This window comes from Polypterus senegalus, chromosome 6, assembly GCF_016835505.1.
Source record: "Polypterus senegalus isolate Bchr_013 chromosome 6, ASM1683550v1, whole genome shotgun sequence".
Taxonomy (NCBI): domain Eukaryota; kingdom Metazoa; phylum Chordata; class Cladistia; order Polypteriformes; family Polypteridae; genus Polypterus; species Polypterus senegalus.
The window spans coordinates 147851196-147876999 of NC_053159.1; the positions used below are offsets into that span (position 1 = coordinate 147851196).

Here is a 25804-nt window from a genome sequence, read left to right on the forward strand (position 1 = left end):
CTTGCATGCATAATACTTAATATCACTGAGCTGTTGTAATGTAATTGACTCTGACAACATATTACACCTCAGATGTAAAGAATATGATATTAAGACTGTATTTTAGTTCCTTTCAAGATAGCCAAGGCTGCACTGAAGACATTTTTTGTTTTATTTTATCAGTTTATATCGCTTTTCTGTTTTCACTTCTCAGATAATATCTCAGCCAAGCTTTACTCAGTCATGCGCACTGTGCTGGAAACCATTAACTGACCGGTGAGGTGCTTCATCCAGGTCATGTATGGTGTGGGTGTACGTAAATAAAGCATAATATGTTTTTGCCAACATAAAAAGACAAATTGTAGCAGTGTCTGGTCCTCCTAATGTAATCGGAGAACATTACTGCACTCATATTGCATACAATAAGAGCACCTATTGAGAATGAAGCTGCTTTTGTTAACCATTAGCAGTGACATTCTATTAAAGCACAAATCATCTGTGATGCCAAGATGTGGCTGACAAATGTCATGTCTCAGTCGGTCAATTCCTGATTCATTTATTTGGAGGCAAAGTAGCTTTGGCAGATGTGATGGTACCGTACATAGTTAATAGCTTGTTGGTAAGGTACTTGCCTGAACCCTCACTGGCCGGTATTATTCATTGTTAAAAGCAATGTGTCAATGTAACAGCAATATGTACATGTGCCAGGTGATACTGGTTATCCGGTCAGATGCAGGCACCTGTCATCTTTCCCTGTATCCCCAGTATGCAGAGGACAGGCGCTATAATGGCATGTAAGCTGTGATCAAGGCAAATTCACAAATGCATATTTACAAGGTGATTGTAATTGATAAAGGGTAATTTGCACAGAACTGTATGTATGCCAGGTTTTATAGATATGATTTTTTTTTTGGCATAAGCATTTTCCTGAATTTTTTAGTGTGTGAAAATGTTCATGTTCAAATCCATGCAAAGTGTTAAAAGTAGTGGGGTTCTGCTTTATTTAAAGAAGCACAGAGTTCTTTAATCTGATGGTTTTATGCCCCACTATTCTTCTGCATTATGAGTGCTGGTAGCTCAAAAACTTTATGTGGCACCCTGTGGTTTCTTGTGTAGATAAGATGATGCATACATTGCCACTTTTAGCAAGTGCACATTGAATACACAGGTAAAATTCAACAGCCTACAGAAAAAGGTTGAAAAGGTAGCAGAGACACTTATGGAGATAATGACCGTAAACGAAAATAAACCAGAGGAAGTTTATTTTGCGGAGAGCGCTCTTTACTACTTCTTTGGTTATTTACAATTTTGGCATCTCTTTTAATTAGAACCTCAGGCCACAAATTGGTGCTCTTTGTTTTGTGTTGTTTTAGTTTATGTTACCTCTCTGTAGCATTTTGGAAAAATAAGTGTTTTTTTTTTTCCAAGTCCCTGTGTAGTTTTCATAACAGGGCAAGTTGATGAATAGAGAACTCAAACATGATATACAAGTCCCATCAAGTTCCAGAGTCCAACACTGAAAGAAATTTTAGCATACACTTTTGAAAGGGAGCAAATGAGAATCTCATCCTCTGATATCTGAAGAACAGCTATACCCTTCCCTTCCAGTTACACTTCATTCAGGAGTTCTGTGAGTTACCATTTGTAAGATCACACCTTCCCACTTTGTTCTGTTTATGTGTACATTTCTATCTGAGTCTTGGAAGAAATATGAGGTTGTTGTTTATTTGCTGTTTGCACACAAAGCAGCTAAGGATCTGCAGTAACTTTTCTTTATAAAATAAAAAAAAAATAAAGGAAATGCATTCAAGGATAAGTTTGGTATTTTCAGAGTCAAAGTTATTTTTCACAGTCATAGCATACATTCCTTTGCCCCTGAAACTTGAGTTTTTAAGCTAAGCATTATTTAAAAAAATGCTTCAGGCGTTTCTGGAGCAAATGAATGTATGTTTATTGTGAAATGAGGTCAGCATTATGTCATAGCATGACGAATTTGGGTAACAAAGGTATCGCTGAATTATTCCACTGTGAGATGCCACTTGGAAGGACATTCATGTGAGATTTGTCCCTGTGAAGCTTGTATTTCCGAAATTTCTCACAGCATATAAATTCATCACTGATGTATGTTGTACTCTGACCTTCTTCCCTTTGCGTACTGCTAAACTTAATGAATATTCTGAAGGTATATATTGAGGGACTTCTTTCCCTGTTCTGAGTACCATGTCATTTAAGCAGATAAGTCACCTGGCAACTTCGCTGTCATAGAATAAATAGAGTCCACTGTCCATTTGGGTGAGAATACTAATTGTACTGTAGGTGGCTTTTTGATTCTACTTCCAGATTAACTTCCAAGACTGTGTATAGAGGATAACAGGAAGCTTGTTATGAATGTAGAAAGAACAATAAGAAAGAAAAAAAAAACCATAAAAATGGGTCATATTTTTTGCAAATAAAGCACAAACATACAGAAATAAACATGAACAGTAAAGTATTTGAATAAACAAAAGGAATGCAAAAATGTATTGTTTCTCTGGCCCTTCTTATGCAGACTAGTCACTCTGTCTACCAGTGGATTGTCTAACCCACTACTAAAACAAGTACTTGTCTTTCTCAACTTTCTCTGTTATTCTTTGGCTTTTCTTTTTAGATCATTAGAACACTGGAATAATTTTGGTGAGAGTAGGCAATTTAGCCCAGCAAGCTCTCCAGTCCTATTTATATAGATTCTCTAAAAATGTGCAAGTGTGAAAAAAAACCTTTGAACAAAACTTACCCTTAACAAGTTTACAAATATATCCCTGTGTTCTTGTTGGCAAAATTATTTTGAAGTAACAGAACAGATTCACTGTGCTAATTTCCTTTATGATTGTAAACACTTCTATCATGTCACTTCTTAATCTCCTATTGTTTAAAGGGAAAATATTCAACATTTCATTCTGTCAGATAAGAAAAGGCAGGCAAGAAAGCTTAGTGGGCCAGGAAATGAGTGAATCTAAACTAAAAGCAAAAACCAGAGCATGATTTTTATTGAATGTATTAAAAGTAAGTAACATTCTATACAAAGAAGTCAAACTTGACAAACTAACCCTAACCCTAATTCTATACAAACAAGTCAAACAACAAAACTAAATTATGTATAAGTATAAGGCGAAGTCAGGCACGGGTAAGACGTGTGTCAAAGAAATCTCTCAGTCCAAAAGTTTGTTTTAAAAATATTTAGTGAAAGTTAAAGGCAAACAATCCATACAAGAATAAAAAGAAAAATAGTTACACACAAAGAATAAAGGCAAAAAAGGAAAAATGTATCTTCTATAAACTTAGTTTTTCTTATGAAGCTTTGGTTATTTCTATACTTAAAGGTTATTTATTTCTTATTCTGTATGCTACAAACATACGGTTCAAAACTCTTTTATTTTACGTCTTACTTCACACTCAAAAGGCCCGTAGGCCGTTGGCACATAGACATGCGCCCAGGCACGGTCACGTGCATAAGCACGAACGTGAGCTCAAACAAGAACACGTACAAGGACACGGTTAAAAAAACATATGCCTCTGTACCTTACACAAGGCAAGGCTAAACACTTCCTAAAGAACATTGTTTACTCATAACTGTTAAGAAATGACAAGAAAATACCAACTCAATTCTATTTATGGGGGTTTTAGGAACCTCCTATATTTAATGCATTATCATCTAATAAATATTCATACATTTTATAGAACTAGGAGAATGGCTCTTACAAAGGCCAACAGCCAGAGTAAAACTGGAAGAGCAGAAAACAGGAGAGAATCTGTTTCCCCTTATTTTAAAATGTTATTGATTAGATCCTGCCAGGTTTTATCAGAGATACAGAAATAACTTGGAGAACAAACCAAAATGCTTGCCAAAAAGAAATGTGTGAAAATTCAAAACCAAAAATCAGATAATGTTACCAACACCAAGTCTTATTTATGTTAAGAAACTTTGAAAATTGGAAGTGAGTGACACTGACCTTTACACCATTTTCACAGTGACATCATGCAGCGTGACTTCCATTTGACATTGGTTAGCAGCAACCCATCAAAAAATGGAGTGCTAAAGTGAGCGGTTCCAACACAAAAAACAAAACGATGTTTTGAAAAGATTTGACAAATTTGAACATGTCCAAAATGTTGTTCTAGCTAAAAGCCCCTAAGAAAGTCCAACACATCTTGGTGAAAAACTCCAAAGGACAAAAGTAAAAAAATTAAAAATGTAAATTAACCGTAATCATGACACTTCTTCACTGTAGTGGGCTGGCGCCCTGCCGGGGGTTTGTTTCCTGCCTTGCACCCTCTGTTGGCTGGGATTGGCTCCAGCAGACCCCTGTGACCCTGTAGTTAGGATGTAATGAGTTGGATGATGGATGGATGGATGACACTTCTTGAATCTTTCCTCACAGCATGTAGCTTTAAGTCCCAGAATTTGCCTAGATGCTCTTCTCTAGAGCTACTGCATCTTTTTTGTAATATGGAAACCAAAACTGTACACAGTAGTCAAGGTGAGGCATCACTAGTGAGATATAATAGCTTAAGCATAACACCCCTTGACCTGTACAATATAACCTTAGACTGTATTAGTCTTCCTCATCACTTCTATAAACCTCTGTCTGTATGTCTGCCAGTCAAGCCCTTGCCACGACTCATTTTCAAAATCCAAGGTCACAAGTTTGTTTGCTGGAAGTAAATATCAGCATGGTATTACTTTCAGGGTATTTTGTAATTATTTTGGGTTAGGACCATTATAGGTTCTGATGCCATCATTCTAGAGCTTTCACTGTTCCTGCAGCCCCAACTCCTTCTTTTTCTTCTTTCGGCTGCTCCCATTAGGGGTCGTCACAGCGGATCATCTTCTTCCATATCTTTCTGTCCTCTGCATCTTGTTCTGTTACACCCATCACCTACATGTCCTCTCCCACCACATCCATAAACCTTCTCTTGGACCTTCCTCTTTTCCTCTTTCCTGGCAGCTCTATCCTTAGCATCCCTCTCCCAATATACACAGCATCTCTCCTCTGCACATGTCCAAACCAATGCAATCTTGCCTCTCTGACTTTGTCTCCCAACCGACCAACCTGAGCTGACCCTCTAATGTACTCATTTCTAATCCTGTCCATCTTTGTTACACCCAATGTAAATCTTAGCATCTTTAACTCTGCCACCTCCAGCTCTGTCTCCTTCTTTCTGGTCAGTACCACCGTCTTCAGCCCATATAACATAGCTGGTCTCACTACCGTCCTGTAGACCTTCTCTTTCACTCTTGCTGATACCCATCTCTCACACTCTTCTCCACCCATTCTACCCTGCCTGCACTCTCTTTTTCACCTTTCTTCCACAATCCCCATTAGGCTGTATTGATTATTAATTACATTATTAATATTTATAAATAAATTACTATAATTATTAGTATTAATCTATTAATTACATTAATCCAACTCCTACCTCTCTTTTATAGGGCCAGGCAGCTGCCAGTTAATCAGTCAGCATGAATATGCAGCAGAGATCCACATATACTTTAGAGGACCTGCTTTCTGTCACCTACCACTCTAGGGGCGTCCTGTTAACAAACAATATATACAGTATATATACAACGAGTAAAACTTAAGTATATCATTTTAAAAAACAAGATTAAATTAGAAGAATCTTCAAATATAGCACTGCAGTTTGGGATTTTGTCCAATAACTTGAAAGTACATTTGCATTTTAAAAGTAATTCATTAGAGGAACTGATATAGAACCCCTGCTGTTGGGTTGCTACTTAAAATTCAGACTGTTTTGTCTTCTAATAATCAACATGACTTGGAGCTAGTTATTTAGATAATGCATGATAATTTAGCATGTATTATTTTAGTAAACAGCCAATCTTTATATTTATTTTCTAATGAAACCACTGCAAATGATTTGTACAGTAGAAGCAGCAACTCTTTTTATTAAAACATTAAAGTTTGAGTTTCTCTATTTTCAGGATAGATAGATAGACAGATGTTAAGTGACTAATGTTAAATTGATACTATAAAACAAATCTGCGGTGACAAAGAAGAATATTTTGGATGACACCCAGGTTCCTCTTTATTGTATATACTTGTTGAAAGCACACTGCTGTTGTCACCTGGAATGCTCTCTTTCAGTGGGTACAGTATATTTTCATTGGACAGCCGTCCCCTTAGTCCTTCTTCTCTCTCATTCTCTGCAAATGAACCAGTTCCTATCACCTCCTTCATCATAAGACTATCATTTGAGGCACAAGGACATGTGTGAAATCAATCTTCCTCCATTTCAAATACACCATTGTAATGGAGAGAGCAGCCACATACATCTCCATGAGGTCATATCCCAGCCTGTGTCCCCTTAGATTGTTTAATTATGTGGGCAGTATTGAACAAAACAGATAAACATTCATAATTAAAGCTTAAGGACATAAATGAAAGCAACCCTCATATACATTCCACACTTGATATTAGAGCCACATTATTGAGAACACATTTTCAATTAACTAGTACATATCTGTCTGTGCAATTGACTTAAAAATAGTTTAAATGTAGTAGGCATATTGCAATAAGGATTGAACTTATTTATAATTGTAAAAACAGAAGTACAAATGATCTTTTCTCATGAGATTTTAAAAGAAAGCTTAAACAAGTTAACTGTGTCAAACATTTTTCATTTAGACTTTATGATTAATTAACATAATGTGAATTTAATATATAACCTTCAATTACCGTATTTTAAATTCAGTATTGTTGAGATAGGCATGGAAATTCACAACCTTGATCTACAATTCTGGATTTGAATATGAATGCATGAATGGATTAAAAATATGATAATTTACTTTATGAAGTATCAGACCTATTCTATCGAGATTCACTATTACTTCACAGCTCAATCTTACTATTTTATCTACTCCAGGTACACAGATATACAGTCCTGTCTTCTGAATTGCATCCCCAAACTGTGACTACCTAAATGAATGGTATTTCTCAGTTTTCAAAGCACATATCATTTGAAATTCATAATCATCAGTAGGTTAACCATTTTAGAGGCTCCTTTATGGAACCTCTTAAAATCAAAATGACCAAGCAGCTAAAATAACACCTACACTAACAATTCACTGCTTTGTTTTCTGTAGTGGAGGTCTAATAATTAACATGGTTAGCAATAATTTGTCTTTTCATTGCACATTTAGCTTGAAAAGCTTGAGTAAATACCATCCCATAAATGAAAGTGATTTTTCATCACTCAAAAAGCACCTACTGTACATAAGAGAGGGTCATAGTATTTAAACCTTCCTGGTTAATGACTCATAGCACTTCATTTATTGACGCAGTTTATGCTCTTAGAATTTTGGTTTTGGTAACAACTCATTCTTTGATTAACAGCTTTTGAAAATTGTCATTTTGGCTCTCCTCACTGTTTTACTTTAAGGTTTTAGACAATGGCATTTTGGAGTTTTAGATATTGGCTCACGTCACACTTTCTCAAATGCATGTACATTTCCTGGTGCACTTTAACACCATCTTCCTGGTTTCCCCATCCTTCCTGGATCAATAACTCTACCGACAATAGACAATTCCAAAGTGGTCAGCTCGGACTACACTGTGGTCCAGCTAAGCCTTTTTGGAATTTTGCAGTTGGCATAACAGGTACTTGGAAGGTAAAAAGAAGAGCTAAGGGCAACAGCACCAGCCCAATACTGCCAATTTGTAACATGTGCAAGGGTCTCTTTCTGTATAAAAAGCCTAACAGGTGCTGTGCAATTCATATGATTTGAGAAGTGTTTATTTATTTAACCCATACTATCTTCTCAAAATTTGTCTTTCTGTTTTTCCTGTCTGATAGTTGATTTCATCCAGCCACTGTATTCATACATTTGCCTGTCACTCTTAATTTCAAAATGTCATGGTAAGCTGCATCTCATCACAGTTTAGGATTGCCTCTGGGTCAGTCTGTGAAATGTCAGTGTATCCAACAGGGCATACTAGCTCCCTTAAAGAGGTTTTTAGAGCAAGTAACACAGGATGCGGCAGCCTAGCATACCTTTCCATGTACAAAGTGAAAAATTAAACTATAATACGAACGATTAACCTCGATTAAAATTAAGTCAAACTCTATATTGCCAAGCAAAGATTTGTACTTATCTTGTTTACTTTTTGATTGTTTACACACTCCTGCCTGCAATAACAGCGAAAGATATCCAATGAAAAACAGGTGTCAACAGATAAACCTTCAAGTGTCATTTTCTCTAGCTGATTTTATTTCAGAACACTTATAGATCAAGGATGGATGTGTGGTATGCAAGAAGACATTGTTGGCAGATGGTTTCATCAATGCTGTTAGTCAGAAGATGAAGATATCTCACCAAGATGTTGTTTTATGGAAGCTTCCAAAATTTTCAGAATATAATACATGCTTGGCATGTTTCAGCTAAGGCTTCTTCCCTGGCTGGGGTTGAATATCCTGTTTCTTGTCTTTTTTGTTCATTTTTGTGCCACGTACCTGTTAATGTTACTTTCGTTTATTGTCTGTTTTGTGGCCAATGTCTCTGTTATGTTCCTTGTATTTTGAGGGTAGCTCCTTAAGAGGAGGGACTACCTGCTAATCATCGCCAGGTACTACCCTCAGACCTACAAATATGGAGGGTATCCCATAGTTCCTGGCAGTTCATTTCAAATGTACTAGGGATTGGAGAGTTTATTTACGTTTTGCTGTGCTTGGTTCCTTTTGTGATTTCCGGATTTTTGGACCTGTGCTCTGCTTTTGCCTTCATTTTGGATTTTGGATTAGGACTGTGCTTGCCTTGGATTGACACTTCCTTTTGTGCTTGATGGAGATTCTTGTGCTCCAGAGCATTTTTATATAAAATGAAACTTTTATTTTTTAAAGATTCTTCAGGGCCTTTGTTGCACCTAGTCGTGGTTTTGACGTTAAACCACATGGGCAATTTTGGAAGAATTTATGGGACGTATGTACTTTTGGGTCTCCACATTCATAACACTGTTTTAAACTGTAGGTCTTCGTCTCAAAATTTGCCAATGAGGTTTACATTTGTTCAGAGAAAATTAATCTGAACATTGACTAATATACCTTCCTTATTTCTATTGATTTTGCTGGGGTTTTTTTCTGTCCATGTGACATAAAAGCTCCCATGCCATATTATTACTTTGTTTTTCAACTTTAAGCTTTTTTTTCAGAAACTTCTTCCACCAGCCTCATCTCAGCTTGTTACACAATCATGTTGCTCTTCAAGAATTTTTCCAATGTGCTTTCCCATGACATTTGTGTAGATATCGCTTTTGTTTTTATTAACAAGTGCTTTTATTTTATGTTATATGTAAAAAATCAAAAATAGGTATGTATTTTTTTATACATGTTTGGCACAAAGTTATTAACTGAAATATAACTATGAAGTAGTGCTCTATGAACCACTGTGTTGCAGGCATCTGTACTTATATAGAGCCAACCCCCACCTCTCTGATGATTGAGAGTGGGTCCCCCTAGGAGTTTTTACACTCTTGAAATCCGGTGGGATGGGTTCACCTATTAAGAGATCAGTGGATATGGACATATGTACATTGAACTGGTGGGGAGAGAACTCTTGAAAACCAAAGGCTACAAGCCTGTGATCAGGGGCTAAAGCCTTTGAAGCTTCCCTTATGACCCCACTCCTGTGAACCTGCTACACATCTTACACATCTGTCCTCATGGAATTTTACAGCACTCCAAAGTCCCTTTCTTTTTTGTGTCTTTAAATAACTGATTTTTATTTTTAGTGGATTGTCTCTGTTTTAGTTGTTTTATTTTATTACTTCTCTTTATTTTAACATGAGTGCCTGCATTTAGGGTGGCACAGTGGCACAGTGGTAGTGCTGCTGTCTCGCAGTAAGGAGATCTGGGTTCACTTCCTGGGTCCTCCCTGCATGGACTTTGTGTGTTCTCCCCATGTTTGCGTGGGTTTTCTCCCATAGTCCAAAGACATGCAGGTTAGGTGCATTGGCGATCCTAAATTGTGCTTGGGGTGTGTGTGTGTGTGTGTGTGTGCCCTGCGGTGGGCTGGCACCCTGCCTGGGGTTTGTTTCCTGCCTTGTGCCCTGTGTTGGCTGGGATTGGCTCCAGCAGACCCCTGTTACCCTGTGTTAGGATATAGCGGGTTGGATAATGATAATGACTGCCTGCATTTATTTTTATTGTGAAGAGTCTTCAGCTGTACTAGAAAATGAAGGTTGCTATGCGAGTGAAGTTTCTTATTATTTGTGTTATTATTATGTTTAGTATTATACTGATATTTGTGCATTTTATTTTTTAAAATATGACTAAGAAACCAAAATTAAAATTCAATTTTAATTTTGATTAATTTAAATTTAATATAATTAAAACGTAATCTCATTTTAATTTCAACCTAGAAACAAATAAAGTATCTATCTGTCTATTCATCTAAAGTGAAATCATCTGAATTTGAACTGTAGTTTTTTGTGTGAAGCATTCAAAGTGTGAGAGTGGAACATTGTACTTAGTTGTTTTGTATTAACAAATGTGTTAGTCTTTAGAATTAATACTTTTAAGCTATTTATTTCAAATACTATATAACAGTTACAGTTATTAACATAAACATCTATCAACCTGTCGGCACAATCCAGATAGTTGCTAAGAAAAAGAAAAATGTACTGTACCAGATACACTGCACATTTAAAAAAGTGTTAGGAATGCAACAGATGTGCTAAATGTAAATTCCCAGCATGATTTAACTGTTTACTCTTTGCAAAATTACCCATTTTACTTAGTTTATGACCTCCAAAATTACATTTAAAGATGTGAAATGACTCGATTCACTGCTATGGATTACCCACTGACAGGTCTGAACAAAACGAAAATGTTCTTTCTTGCAGGGTAAACCAAATTATTGGATGTCTCTAGACATCTCATAAGAACATAACATTTACAAAAGGCAGGAGTCAAACTAGCCCTGGTCATTAGGAATAGTTAAATTGTTTTATATTAGAAAAGCTGAAGGAATCAATCAATTAATCGATCTATCAATGAAAATTCTGTTACCATGTAGTATGGCGGTTTGGAATTTTTTAAAATATTACAGCCATACATATGACAATACTAAATTAAAAATGAACACAGGATTCCGTACTTGAAAATGTCATAACATTTTCATCGGCAACAAAAAATGACAACATAGTAGACATTACAGTATATACTGTAAGAAGATGCTATACACAAACCAAATGTCAGCCTATATACAGTAAGGGTCATTATCCTTATTAGTCTAGCAGTTAAACTTTGTTCAGCAGCAGAGTTTTTTAAGGGAAGTTTTTTAACATTATGATTGGCCAGATTTACTGCATTACCTAGAGTTATGAGGTTGAACTTGCCGAAAAGTGTAGAAACAACTACATTACCTACAATACCAGCAAAATAAAGGAACTCATATTGACTTTATTAAGTTTGCTTTGGTAAGAGTGAATAGCTTTAAATAATCATTAGAATCTTCTATGGTCCATCAGAATTATCTATCATGTTAAGAAAGCTTAACAGTACCTTTACATTTTGAGAAGATGGAGACAAATCAGTCTGCTTTTCTGAACATTTCACTAACTCCTAAAGGTGCACAGTGAAAGGCATCCATACTTGTCACATCAGAGTCTGGGGTAGCAACTGCAGTCTGGCAGAGAGCGTGGCTCTACAAGAGGTAGTTAAGATGGTCTAGGGCCAAGTACAAGACATTTATCAGGAGATGTCTGAAGAAAACATTTTCCATCTTTGCAGATTCCAGAAACTTCAGCAATAAACTGTTTGTTCCCACTGTTATCTAGCAAGAGGTATCTGAAGCTTTAATTTTTATATCACCACTACCTACAAATGTTTTATAACCATGTAATATCTATCTTGTATACAGTCCTGCTTGACTTGTGCTCAAGACTCCACTGCAGAAACACCTGTACTATCAGTGACATGCATAGACCTTTTGGTGGGCAGCGACTCACAAAGGGGAGAAGGGGCACTTTAAAAAAGAGAATCTCTTACATTTTAATCCTAGCTGCAAATCAATGATGACTTTATTTTTAGTTGCTTTATTCTCTCAATATAACACATCTCAACAAGATGAAGGAGCAAACAAAAGCATGCTGTGGGAATGCCAATTAGGGGTTAGGTGAAAGCTGCGGTGGGCTGGTGCCCTGCCCGGGGTTTGTTTCCTGCCTTGTGCCCTGTGTTGGCTCAGATTGGGTCCCGCAGACCCCCGTGACCCTGTAGTTAGGATATAGCGGGTAATGGAGAGATGGGTTTGGTGAAAGCACAAAGATTTTTAGTAAGCACATTCCACTCAGGCTCTAGGCATACGTGGTAGCATCAACAGGCAGCCCTAAGGTGTTGATGGGGGAATCGTCGAAGCCTACATTAATGTGCAGACAAGCACAGTTCAGCTAATTTCCTTTTTAGCACTCCGGGGTTTGTAATTAGGCACCTGCACCCACTGAAGCATGAGAGGAGCCTGAATAGGGCAGAAAGGGGAGAGATCGGGAGAAATGAAAACAGAAAAAATGGAGACGGCAGTTAAAGGAAAGAAAGGAAATATGAAAAGCCTGGATTGTGGTTGAGCTGGTGTAGTAGTGTGGAGATAAGTGGTCAGGAAGTGGCCCTGAGTGGAGCAAGAAAATGCTTCTCACAGGGCAGGATCCTTTATACAACACAAATCCACTAAACATCTGGGGATTCAACAACAAATTGGTTCAATAAATACGTTATGATAATGGCCAATCAGGTATATTTAGTGTCATCTACTGATAATTTCCTTCAGAAAGTGGTTAAATTATGTGTTTGAATTCTTGCAGACCAATGAAAAATTCACATTTTTTATATAATTTTCGGTAAAGCATAGAAAACCTTCTCAATGGAAGTTGATTGAAGCTGGGTGTCTCTGTGCTTCAATGGGTATGTCTGTTTCAAGCAGATAAACAAGTTCTAGCTTTAGTTCTGTGTTTAAAAAGAAAAAGAAAAAGGGGGTTCACATTGTAGTGACGCTCTGGGCTAATGATGGGAAAGGAGCAGGGGTTTGAACCACCGCAGCTACTCCTTTGTTCACATTCCTGTATACTACTAAATTACTGTCATGGGTCATTCTGCAGCCATACTGGGTGCTTGTTGCTTATTCTGTTTCCTGCATACTGCATGGTGATGTTTGATATTTATATTTCTGTATTTGATAGTCCAGTGGAACTACAGTAGTATCTTGCCTTCAGATATCTCATGCCTTATTACAGACTTGTGCCAGTGTTACTTAGCACTGTATTGATTTTCTTGTGGAGGGTTGTACACCAGCAAGAATAGAAACAAATAGTCTTCATTGACTGCAATGTGCACTAATAATAAATTGACTAAAATTTCAACATTTCTCCCTAAAATCTACTTTAATTAGTTTGATTGCAAAATCAAATTTTTTTTCTTTAGGCGGTAAACCTGAAATGAACTGAACTAAGCTGACCTATTGCCAGGATGCAGTCAAAAGGCATTAGCATGGCAACAGATTTTCCCTTCATCTTCTGGTACAGAGGCCCCAGATGTTAATTATGTAGTCTCCTGCAAATTAAACATACATTTTTTACATCCTTGCTATGGTTTCTTAAAGTATTGATATATATTAAATTTAAAAAGCTTGCATTGCGGTCCCAAGGCACCAAAATGAACATTGGATGAAAAATGCTGACAGTAACAGTAGCATCATGCACCTTTATAAATCCAAAATATAATTCCAGAAAGTAAATATACTCTAGTTTCTTGTGTCTTTTAATCCATTGTGCTCACATTTGTCAAGCGATTTGATACCCACAAGCGCTTAAGAGAAAACCATTATGATATGATGCTGGGGTTTTGCAAAAAGCATTCTGCTATTTTATTTTGCAAACAGCAATCTGACAGAACAGGAGAGAATATTCAGTTATTCTCCAGGGATGAAAACATGATTAAAGTGTTGATGCTGAAATACAATATAGCACAGAACTTACTGAAAAGGCACTCCTGCTAAGATAGCCTACATAACGAAGTAACAAAAAAAAAAAATAGAGGGGATTTGTGTGCCTATAGAGCTCATACCCAGCAGACAAGGAAATTACTTTGGAACAAAAGCAACTTTTAAGCTGTGTTTCCATAACAGATATGCTTACATGGAAATGTATGGCATTAACCCTAGGGAGTGGGTAACCTAAAGTTCTGTATATCTTTGTTTCTTTAACTTACAGTGGGCATGACAAGGTTGCTCGCTACATAGACTGAATACTGCAAACTTACCTTGTACACATTAGCTGTTTAACTTCATTACATTTTTGAAAATCTAAGTGAGAATTGGTGAAGCAAATAAATTAGAAGATATACAAGACAAACGAATTAGAAGTAATTCCTGGTCCAGCTTGCCAAGGAAGGCTACCATATGTTTTAGAATTGTAGAACCAAAAAGAACAATGGTAATAACAGCACATTGCTGAATTCTGTTTCCTTAAGAGCACTACCTCAAATGTTCTGATGTTTCAAAGGGTTATTAGGAGAAAACAATGTTGAAATAAGCAATAGCGGTTGATAGAAATAGTTATAGTACAATCACAAAGTGCAAGAATATCCAAGACATCATAGCAGCTGCATAAATCCCCTTCAGTGTTTTGTCTGTGCAACTAACCAATCACCAACCTTGACAACTGTTGTCCTTAATTATGTCTTCTGAACACAAGCAATGAACATTATCCTGTTTCATTTATTCAGCCGTGAAGCTGTCATCAGAGGTGGCTTTGGTCTTTTTCTGTGATGGGCTAGATCAGGGATGTCAGACTCTGGTCCTGGAGGGCCGCAGTGGCTGCAGGTTTTCATTCTAACCATCTTCTTAATTAGTGATCAGTTTTTCTTGCTAATTAATGTCTGCTTTTTCTGCTTTAGTTTTAATCAACTTGACTCATACCCCTTAGTTGTTTTTTTTTTTTTCCTTAATGAGCAGCCAAATAATAATGAGACACAAAACAAGCCGCTACAACACCAGGTAAACTGTGCCCATCACACAGTATCTGAAAATAAAGAGAAGTGAAGGTCTCAGTAAATTTGATCTCTCAGGTCACCAAAACATTTTGACGATGTTCTTAGAAAAAACAGAAATTCAACTATTTTGGAAATTTCTGCTGTGGCATAATGAGAGCAGCAACAAGCCATGGAATTAAATAATGGGTTTAATTAATAACAAGAATCAGCTTCTCATTAAGAAACTGGTTGGAATGAAATTGGTTGGAGTTTGAAGCCCCAATTTAGCTGATCATCTGTTGGTTCGTTTCACGTCTCATTTCTGTTTGGCTGTCATTTGAACAAAAGAATCAGTTTAGAGTACTGAATCCTTACAAAACAGTGTTATACAAAATGATGAGAAAAGAAGCTAGATAGCATTGAAAACTGGTCACTGGTTAGGAAAAGGGTTAGAATAAAAACTTCAGCCCCAGAGTTCAACACCCCTGATCTAGCTCTTCTCCCTTGGTGCCATATGCCTTGTTTGTTTTTCTTATCTTTCTGTTTTTCCTCATGTGTGATAGTATTTGTAGTACTGATAATGTTGATACACAGAAAGCTGTCTTAAGTTGTACTGTAGTTCTGACACCTGTGCATTCTTTCTTTAACATGCAGCTTCGCTGAGTGTAATATCCTCATTGATTGATTGAATCCTTGGTTTCAACCTGTAACTTCCCCTGATGTTAAGTTACAGTTGCTTACAAAATATATAAATTATCCATAAAGAGTATTTGTCCCTTCGACATTTCAACATTTTTTGCTATACAACATCCAATCACAGTGAATTTATCTTGTCTTTTGTGACTTTTTGTGTCTTTAATGTCAAAGTGAAAAATCTCAGAAATGTTGTCTAAATTGATTACAAATTTGAAACATAAAACACTTTAGTCCATAAATATTCGGTGTTAATATGACACACCTTAGTGATCACTGGTGCAGGCAATTGGTTTTAAAAGTCACATAAAGATGTTCAATGAATATCACTTGTCAATAGTTGAGAGTAGTTTAAACGTACCTTATCTGGATAGTCTAACTGAGCCTGTATGAACACAGAAGAACACTCTAAGCAACCATATGAAAAGGTCATTGAAAAGCACAACTCAGGAAATATCTAAGTCATTGAAGCCCAGCTTAATCAGTCATTAAGGAATAGAAAGGGTATGACACAGGTGGAAATGTGCCTAGAGCAGACCATCCAAAAAACTAAGTGATTATGCAAAACAAAGACTAGTGAGGGAGGCCACCAGGAGACCTGTGATTACTCTACGGTGGCAAAATTAGAGAGACTGTGCAGACAACAACTGTCACTCGAGCCATTCGCCAATCAAAGCTTCATTGGAAAGTGGCAAAGAGAAAGCCACTGTAAAAAAAAAAATTAAAAATATATATAGCACGTGACATCTTGGCTAGAGTTTTCCAGAAGACACATAGATGAATCTGAAGTCATCTGGAAGAAGGTTCTATGCTCTGATGAGACCAAAAGTAAGCTTTTTGGTCATCAGACTAAAATGCCTAGTTTGCTGTTAGTTGAACACTAAACATTGGTAAAAGCACACCATCCCCACCGTGAAACATGGTGGGGGGGGAGCATCATGCTGACAAATTGCATCTCTGCAGAAGACAGTGGGAGGCTTGTGAGATTAGAAGATAACATCAATGCAGGAAAATTCTTAAGGAAAACTTGATGAAGTCTGCAATGAAGACCTTGGGAGGTTTTTTTTTTTCAGTAAAACATCATCCCCAAGCAAAGCATATAGCCAAACTATACAGGGACGTTGATGGAGAGGTGCAAACGGATTGAAGGTGGGCTGGGTTTACAAGTTTTTTTCGTAGGCTTTGGTAATTCTAGTGTTAATGCTCACTTAAGTGGGATAATTGTTGTATATGATCAATTATTTTGTGCTTAACATTTGTAATTAATTTAGACCACTTTGTAGAGATCTGCATCTGTATGTGTTTTTCTCATAAAAAAGCCAAATTAAATCCACTATGAATTAATGTGGGTGGCGCAGTGGGTAGCACTGCTGCCTCGTAGTAAGGAGACTCCGGGGTACTCCGATTTCCCCCCACAGTCCAAAGACATGCAGGTTAGGTGTATTGGTGATTCTAAATTGTCCTTGGTGTGTGCGTGCCCTGCAGTGGGCTGGCACCCTGCCCAGAGTTTGTTTCTTGCCTTGTGCCCTGTGTTGGCTGGGATTGTCTCCAGCAGACCCCATGAAACTGTAGTTGGGATATAGTGGGTTGGATAATGGATGGATGGATGGATGAATTCATATTACCTAACAATAAAATTTGAAAACTTTCAACTTTGCTCTACTTTTTGTGTGTTTTGGGCTTCCTGGTTATGAACCCTGCTTTTGTTTTGTGACCTTGAATCTTCCTAGCACTTGGGCAGCTGGCTTTATACACTGACATGTTACAGTAGCACTCAAGATAGATTAACCAAAAGAAAATAATTTTTATTTACCTAACCAAACTGAGACATTGTGATTTGTGGTTCCTCATTCCTCAGCTCACATAACACCCTACCCTTGGACTGAACATGCCTGATATCTTTATCCACTTTTAGCTACTATCATAATTACTGTATTCTTCCTAGTCAATCCATTTTCCATCGTTGCTAAAATCTAACACTGATATCGATCTGTGTGCACAGATAAAAGGAGACAACAAAGGTAATGATGGCAGGTCTTTGAAATGATGACTTAATATATCAGTAGATTACAGGCAGTGATTTTTGTGTTATAGCAAGTACCATTCTTAATCTCATCTTTCTCAGCTAAGGCTAGTATTGCAGCGATTCTTCATGAGTGTCTTTTGTTTCTGTAGTAATCTATTCAGAACATTCTCACCTTCCTCACCCTCAAATTAATGGTACACGTCATCATGGCAAAAGACTACATATCTTTGATGGCAGATCATGCTCCCAGTTTATTATATATAATCTACAATTTGTGATCTCACTTAGAACTATTATGATATAAAATTCATTTTGAAATTTTTTGCACATTTTCTATAAAGATTAGTGAGTTTTGATTTTTATAATGAGAATCCTTGCTTCTTTTGTTTCTTCATACAAACAGCTGTTCAGTATCCCGAAATGTAACTAACTGTACTTAGTGCAATACGGCGTATATTTAAAAACTATAGGACCATAATTGTGTCAACAGTACAGCAAGGCATTAGCAGTTTCTGAATACAGATTTGAGAATGACAGACTGACTTTCCAAAAAGGAATATTGCAACAAATGGGAAAGCAATACAGAAAAAAGTGTACACAAATTGAAATAACATTACTTGTAAAACGGTTGTTTCATTATAGTTCATGTGACTTTTCAATTTATTTTTAGAAAATGACACAATCTATTGGACAGACATGGGGTTAAATAAAATCAGCCGAGCTAAGCGAGATCAGACCTGGAAAGAAGACATTATCACAAATGGCATTGGAAGAGTTGAAGGAATTGCAGTTGACTGGATTGCAGGTATTTTTTTCCCCCAAAGTTACTATACATTTTCAGTATTATGTCAGATATCCCCTAGGAGATTACTGTGAGCGCTCCTGTGCTTTTTCATGTTCATAATTCTCTTCAGAATTATTGTTAAGCCTTTTTCTACCACTATAATTTGGTAGGATAAAGAAAAAGGTAGTCTCCTAGGTGACAGAATGACCTATTGCAGTTTTTCAGTATAGTCTTGAGGGATATAAATGGTAGAAAGTGACAAAAATCCTCTTCCTTTAAAAAAGCACAAATGGATTACTGAAAAGCATGCCTGGCTTACCTGCAAAATCTGTAAGGCATATAAGACTTTTTCTATTGATTTGTGTTGTTTGAAATGTGCAATGTGTTAATTAACCCAGTTTAGTTTGTACAACAATTGAAAAAGATGACAATGAACTGTGCCATACATTCTGTAGCCCTCAGGTATCGAATTTGTCAGCAACTGCATTTTGACCTAAAATATTTAACTTGAAACACTGTATTATAAATAAGCACTAGTAATATAATTCATTTTTGGATAACTTCCATTTTCTTCTGCCCTGTCAGAAGGGAATTGGAGGTGCATCTGTAGTTCCCCTTCTAATTTGATCAAATTTTGATGTAAAAAAATCTTGATAATTTAAGTAAAGGTTACACAGTTTGAGCATTTTAGATGCAAAAGAAACATTGGTATCTTGTGTTGTCAGTGCTACTGAATCAAATCTGTTTCTTTCTGTTTATAAAGGAAATGTTTATTGGACTGACCATGGCTTTGATCTTATTGAAGCAGCAAGGCTCAATGGTTCATTTCGTTTTGTAGTTATATCTGAAGGACTGGATAAACCAAAAGCGATTGCAGTTCATCCACAAAAAGGGTAACACATTTCTATACCGTGTTCTTCCCAACTTTATTGTGTGCCTCTTGTCATGACTCATTTGTAATTTTATATATTTTTATGCTAAGGATGCATTTTTCTCTAATTCTGTTATTTTCTTTTTCCTAACACTCTGAGTCACTTGGATTCTGATTCTGTTTTGTTTCAAGCTTGTATTTTTATTTGTTTTAGTTATTTTTGATCTGTGAAAGTCACCGTTTTTCATGAGCTTTGTAAGTTTGAAGGTTAGGTACTAGGATACTAATATCGGTTGCTTGTCATGCTTTGCAGAAGTCAGAACATATGCTGCCACTTGGATCTTTTGTAGCATTACTCTAATCTTCCAAGTTTGTTGATTTCAAAACTGGTTTTTCTGACTTTCCTACCAGGTTTTGAGACTGTAGTTTTGTCAATCTTCTTGTAATGACCACTGCTGGTGTTTCTGTTATGATTTAATTTTATGGTTCTTCATCCCTTCACCTAGTGGCCTGACAAATACATGGTGGGACATGTGTGCTTGATGTTAAGAAATTGAAATGCAGCAACAACGCAGAAACAGCATGAAGTATTCAGTAAAGAAAACTATAGAACTCTGCCATCTGTGAAATTCAAGCTTGATAATTTTTGAACCTGCTAGGTCTGGGCAAATAAAAATGCAATTCTGTTATCAATTAAGTTATGTAAATAAGTAAGTAAAAGTGAATTCTTACACTAAACTCAAAAAAATCGTTGCAGATCTAATTCTGAAACCTTTAGTTTGTAACATATTTGTAACTACATTTTAATTGTCTCCCCATTTTCTCCCATACTTTTTTTTTAGTCTCTTGGGACAAAAATGATTACAGTGATCCCTCGCTATATCACGCTTTGACTTTCACGGCTTCACTCTATCGCGGATTTTAAATGTAAGCACATCTAAATATATATCACGGATTTTTCACTGGTTCGCGGATTTCTGCGGACATTGGGTCTTTAATTTATGGTACATGCTCCCTCAGTTGGTTTGCCCAGTTGAATTAATACAAGGGACACTATTGGCAGATGGCTGAGAAGCTACCCAATCAGAGCACGTATTACAAATTAAATAAAACTCCTCAATGATATATGATATGCTTTCCGCACGGTGCTTCGATTACTTGAAAGCCCGAACAGCACGTATTGAGTTTTGATTGTTTGCTTTTCTCTGTCTCTCTCTGTCTGACATTCTCTGCTCCTGACGCGCACTCCTTTGAAGAGGAAGATATGATTGCATTCTTTTATTTGTGAGACGGAATTGTCATCTCTGTCTTGTCATGGAGTACAGTTTAAACTTTTGACTAAAGGGTGTTATTTCATGTCTTAGAGGGCTCTAATAATGTTAAAAAAACGTATTTAGAAGGTCGTAAACAGGTTTTCTATGCTCTAACTGCGAAAATATTTGATTTATTAATAAAGAATCCGACTTTGCGGAAATTGATTTATCACGGTAGAGTCTGGAATGGATTAACCACGATAAACGAGGGTTTACTGTAACCCCAAAGTAATTAAAGAAGGATTCCTAATCCAAAGTCTTAAATTCCAACAATATACTGTAGAAAGATAACATTAATGGCCTTTTAAAAGATACTACTTGAAAAAGGGTAACCTTTGTCTATCTATGAATGTGGCGTCCATTACATTGTACAAAATTCCTTTTGTTAACATCATTCCAAGAAGCAAACCCCAGTTAATCTCAGCACATCTTCTATTTTTGTCCTGCTACTTGAGAGGATTAACAAGAACCCCAAAATTTAAATCAAAAGATGTTGCAATTATATTTCTGAAATATTTGTATACTTTCCTTCCATTATATCCACAGCTTAATTCAGAGCCTTTTCTGCCATCTTTTTTCTGCCTTTTCCATTTTTTTTACTGGTTGCTAAGCAACTATACCAATCTACAACTTTTACAAATTAAATTACATTATTTTTAAAGCCTTACTACAGAATGGATTACTACAGGGGTGTCAGTTACTGTTGACCTGTTGACTGTTTTATTATTTTATGGTTTTTTTTTTTAATCGAAGTAATTTGATTGATACTAAAATTCAATTCACTTTATTTTCAAAGAGGAGTAATAAAAAGCATGTTCATATTATAGATAACTCAAAGCTGCACTGAGCTTAAGATTAATGAATTGCTTTCTGAAATAGAGCTTTTCTCAGCAATAATATATCTTGATAAATAAAAAGCAGATTTGAGTAATGAAATAGGGACAAACCAATTCAATGCTTATGAGAAAAGAGCAAAGGGAATCTGACAGTAAAGTGTTCACTTCATATAATCAAGTTGAAGGGTAAATGAACACATAATAAAGTAGCATTCTTGCACTGAGCAGTGAAGAAATAGTGAAACAAATATATTGATAAATTAACTTAAAATTTACAAAGCAAGTATACCATTAATTTAAATAAAAAACAGTAATTGTTATTATGTTTCCAGATATATAAGCATTCTTCCCCAAGCACATTTTTGCAAAACACAGAACATTAGAACAGTCTAGATGACAACAGGCCTATCAGCCCAACAAAGCTCACCATTCCTATACACCTAATTCTTCCAAAGTTGAGTTTTGAAGGTCCTTGAAGTCCTGCTGTCTACCACACTACTTGGTAGCTTATTCCAAGAGTCTATGATTCTCTGTGTGAATAAAAACTTCTTAATGTTTGTACAAAAAGTCACCCTTAACAAGTTTACAGCTGTGCCCCTGTTTTCTTGATGAAGTCATTTTGAAATAAGTCTCAACCACTATACTAATTCCCTTAATTATTTTAAACACTTCAATCATGTCTCCTCTTAATCTCCTTTTTCTTAAACTAAAAAGGCTCAGCTCTTTTAATTTTTCCTCGTATCTCATCCCCTGTAACCCTGGAATCACCCTAGTTGGTCTTCTCTGAACTTTTCTACGCCTATTAGAACAATAGCTTTGTTCAGCTTTGGATAATTCCTACCTGAACATTTGTAATCTTACTGGATCACTTTGATATTATAGAATAATTGTGACAACTTATCTGACATCTCCCTTCATAAAGCTGGAGTTTCAAAACATCATTTATGTATTTATAATCTTACTGACAAATCCTTTTTAGTACTCCCCAGATCAAATGCATAGTGTCAATTGGTGCTGATCATTAGATAAATTTGATCTTTATAAAAATTGCATTTGGTTACTCATTTGCAATTTATCTAATATTAAATAATTTGATCATTTATCTATAAACATTTTTTTCATCTTTTAAAGCACTTTGAGCTACACCATTTGTATGAAAATGTGCTATATAAGTAAATGTTGTTGCTAGATTTATTGTCATGTATATTTATGGCAGAGAAATTCTTACTTGCCTGTGTCCACAGAACAGGTCAGGTCAGGTTGGGGAGCATTCACTGGTACAGCGATTTGCCGCACCCACCACATGACAAAACAGCTTGGGATCCTGGTTGGCAACCACCCAGACAAACATGCAGTCCAGTCCCACCCTCCAGAAATGACCATCTATCTGCCTCAGCCAGGTGTTACTTGGGCATCCCCTTGGCCTGGTCCAGCTGCTCAGGTCCTCAACAATGAGGATCCTTCAAGCCAGATAACCCTCAGGAAATTGTGCCACATGGCCATAGTGCTGTAACTGACACTCCCTCAAAATGCAGACAATGTGCCTCATTCAGGTCTCCATGAACAACCACTCATTCAACACAAGGTCAAACCAGACACAGTACCTAAGGTGTCCAGTGTTTGTCTCAGGTCACTGGATGGCGTCCATGTCTTGCAACCATATGGCAAGACAGGAAGCTCCATGACTTTAAAGACTTGGACCTTCATCCTTTTGCATAGATATCGGGAGTACCACATAACCCTTTCCAGCAACCTCATGACCCCATGCTCACCCAATCCATCTAATGACTTCATAGGAAGAGTCACCAGAGACATGAATGTCAATGTTGAGGTAAGTAAAGCCCTTAACAAGGTCAACACTCTTTCTGCAAACAGACACATTGCTGATGGCTGTGCCTAAGAGGTCATTAAAGTCCTGGATCTTAGCACAGACACTCGCTCAGTCTCTTGAGAGCCCCAATCAGATCCTCCATTGACTCCACGAAGATAACAGCATTGTCAGCAAAGTCCATCCATCCATCCATCCATCCATTCTCTTCCGCTTATCCGAGGTCGGGTCGCGGGGGCAGCAGCTTAAGCAGAGAGGCCCAGAGTTCCCTCTCCCGGCCACTTCTTCCAGCTCTTCGGGAGAATCCCAAAGGCGTTCCCAGGCCAGCCGGAGACATAGTCCCTCCAGCGTGTCCTGGGTCTTCCCCGGGGCCTACTCCCGGTTGGACGTGCCCGGAACACCTCACCAGGGAGGCGTCCAGGAGGCATCCTGATCAGATGCCGAGCCACCTCATCTGACTCCTCTCGATGCGAGGAGCAGCGGCTCTATTCTGAGCCCCTCCTGGATGATTGAGCTTCTCACCCTATCTTTAAGGGAAAGCCCAGACAGCCTGCGGAGGAAACTCATTTCAGCCGCTTGTATTCGCGATCTCGTTCTTTCGGTCACTACCCATAGCTCATGACCATAGGTGAGGGTAGGAGCATAGATCGACTGGTAAATTGAGAGCTTTGCCTTACGGCTCAGCTCCTTTTTCACCACGACAGACCGATGCAGAGCCGCATCACTGCGGATGCCGCACCGATCCGCCTGTCGATCTCACGCTCCATTCTTCCCTCACTCGTGAACAAGACCCGAGATACTTGAACTCCTCCACTTGGGGCAGGATCTCTCCCCCAACCCTGAGAGGGCACTCCACCCTTTTCCGGCTGAGGACCATGCTCTCGGATTTGGAGGTGCTGATTCTCATCCCAGCCGCTTCACACTCAGCTGCGAACCGATCCAGAGAGCTGAAGATCACGGCCTGATGAAGCAAACAGGACAACATCATCTGCAAAAAGCAGTGACCCAATCCTGAGTCCACCAAACCGGACCCCTTCAACACCCTGGCTGCGCCTAGAAATTCTGTCCATAAAAGTTATGAACAGAATCGGTGACAAAGGGCAGCCCTGGCGGAGTCCAACTCTCACTGGAAGCGGGCTCGACTTACTGCGGCAATGCGGACCAAGCTCTGACACGGTTGTACAGAGACCGAACAGCTCTTATCAGGGGTCCGGTACCCCATACTCCCGGAGCACCCCCCACAGGATTCCCCGAGGGACACGGTCGAATGCCTTTTCCAAGTCCACAAAACACATGTAGACTGGTCGGGCAAACTCCCATGCACCCTCAGGACTCTGCTAAGGGTGAAGAGCTGGTCCACTGTTCGCGACCAGGGCGAAAACCACACTGTTCCTCCTGAATCCGAGGTTTGACTATCCACGGACCCTCCTCTCCAGAACCCCTGAATAGACTTTTCCAGGGAGGCTGAGGAGTGTGATCCCTCTATAGTTGGAACACACCCTCCGGTCCCCCTTTTTAAAGAGGGGACCACCACCCCGGTCTGCCAATCCAGAGGCACTGTCCCGATGTCCATGCGATGTTGCAGAGGCGTGTCAACCAAGACAGTCCTACAACATCCAGAGCCTTAAGGAACTCGGTATCTCATCCACCCGGGGCCCTGCCACCAAGGAGTTTTTGACCACCTCGGTGACTTCAGTCCCAGAGATGGGAGAGCCCACTTCAGAGTCCCCAGGCTCTGCTTCCTCGATTGGAAGGCATGTTAGTGGGATTGAGGAGGTCTTGAAGTACTCCCCCACCGACCCACAGCGTCCCGAGTGAGGTCAGCAGCGCACCATCCCCACCATATACGGTGTTGACACTGCACTGCTTCCCCTCCTGAGGCGCGGACGGTGGACCAGAATCTCCTGAAGCCGTCCGAAAGTGGCTCTCCATGGCCTCTCCAAACTCCTCCCATGCCCGAGTTTTGCCTCAGCAACAACCAAGCAGCGTTCGCTTGGCCTGCCGGTACCTATCAGCTGCCTCCAGAGTCCCACAGAACAAAAAAGTCCTATAGGACTCCTTCTTCAGCTTGACGGCATCCCTCACCGCCACGACAGGCACCGACCACCTTGCGGCCACAGCTCTGGTCAGCCACCTCAACAATAGAGGCACGGAACATGGCCCATTCGGACAGCTCCGCCCCTCTCTTCACCCGAGTGTCCAAGACATATGGCCGCAAGTCCGACGACACGACCACAAAGTCGATCATCGACCTGAGGCCTAGGGGGTCCTGGTGCCAGGTGCACATATGAACACCCTTATGTTTGAACATGGTGTTCGTTATTGACAATCCGTGACGAGCACAGAAGTCCAATAACAAAACACCGCTCGGGTTCAGATCGGGGGGCCATTCCTCCCAATCACGCCCTTCCAGGTCTCACTGTCATTGCCCACGTGAGCATTGAAGTCTCCCAGCAAAGCGA

General features: G+C 38.4%; 1 protein-coding gene across 1 annotated transcript in view; it reads left to right on the plus strand.

Moving 5' to 3' along the window:
* The window catches only part of LOC120530667 (low-density lipoprotein receptor-related protein 1B-like), a 1848048-nt gene that overhangs the window by 1296721 nt on the left and 525523 nt on the right, over positions 1-25804 (plus strand). Inside the window, exons 37-38 of the mRNA XM_039755091.1 lie at positions 18381-18515; positions 19258-19387. Of these exons, the coding sequence (XP_039611025.1) occupies positions 18381-18515; positions 19258-19387 (265 nt within the window). The remainder of the gene's footprint in view (positions 1-18380; positions 18516-19257; positions 19388-25804) is intronic.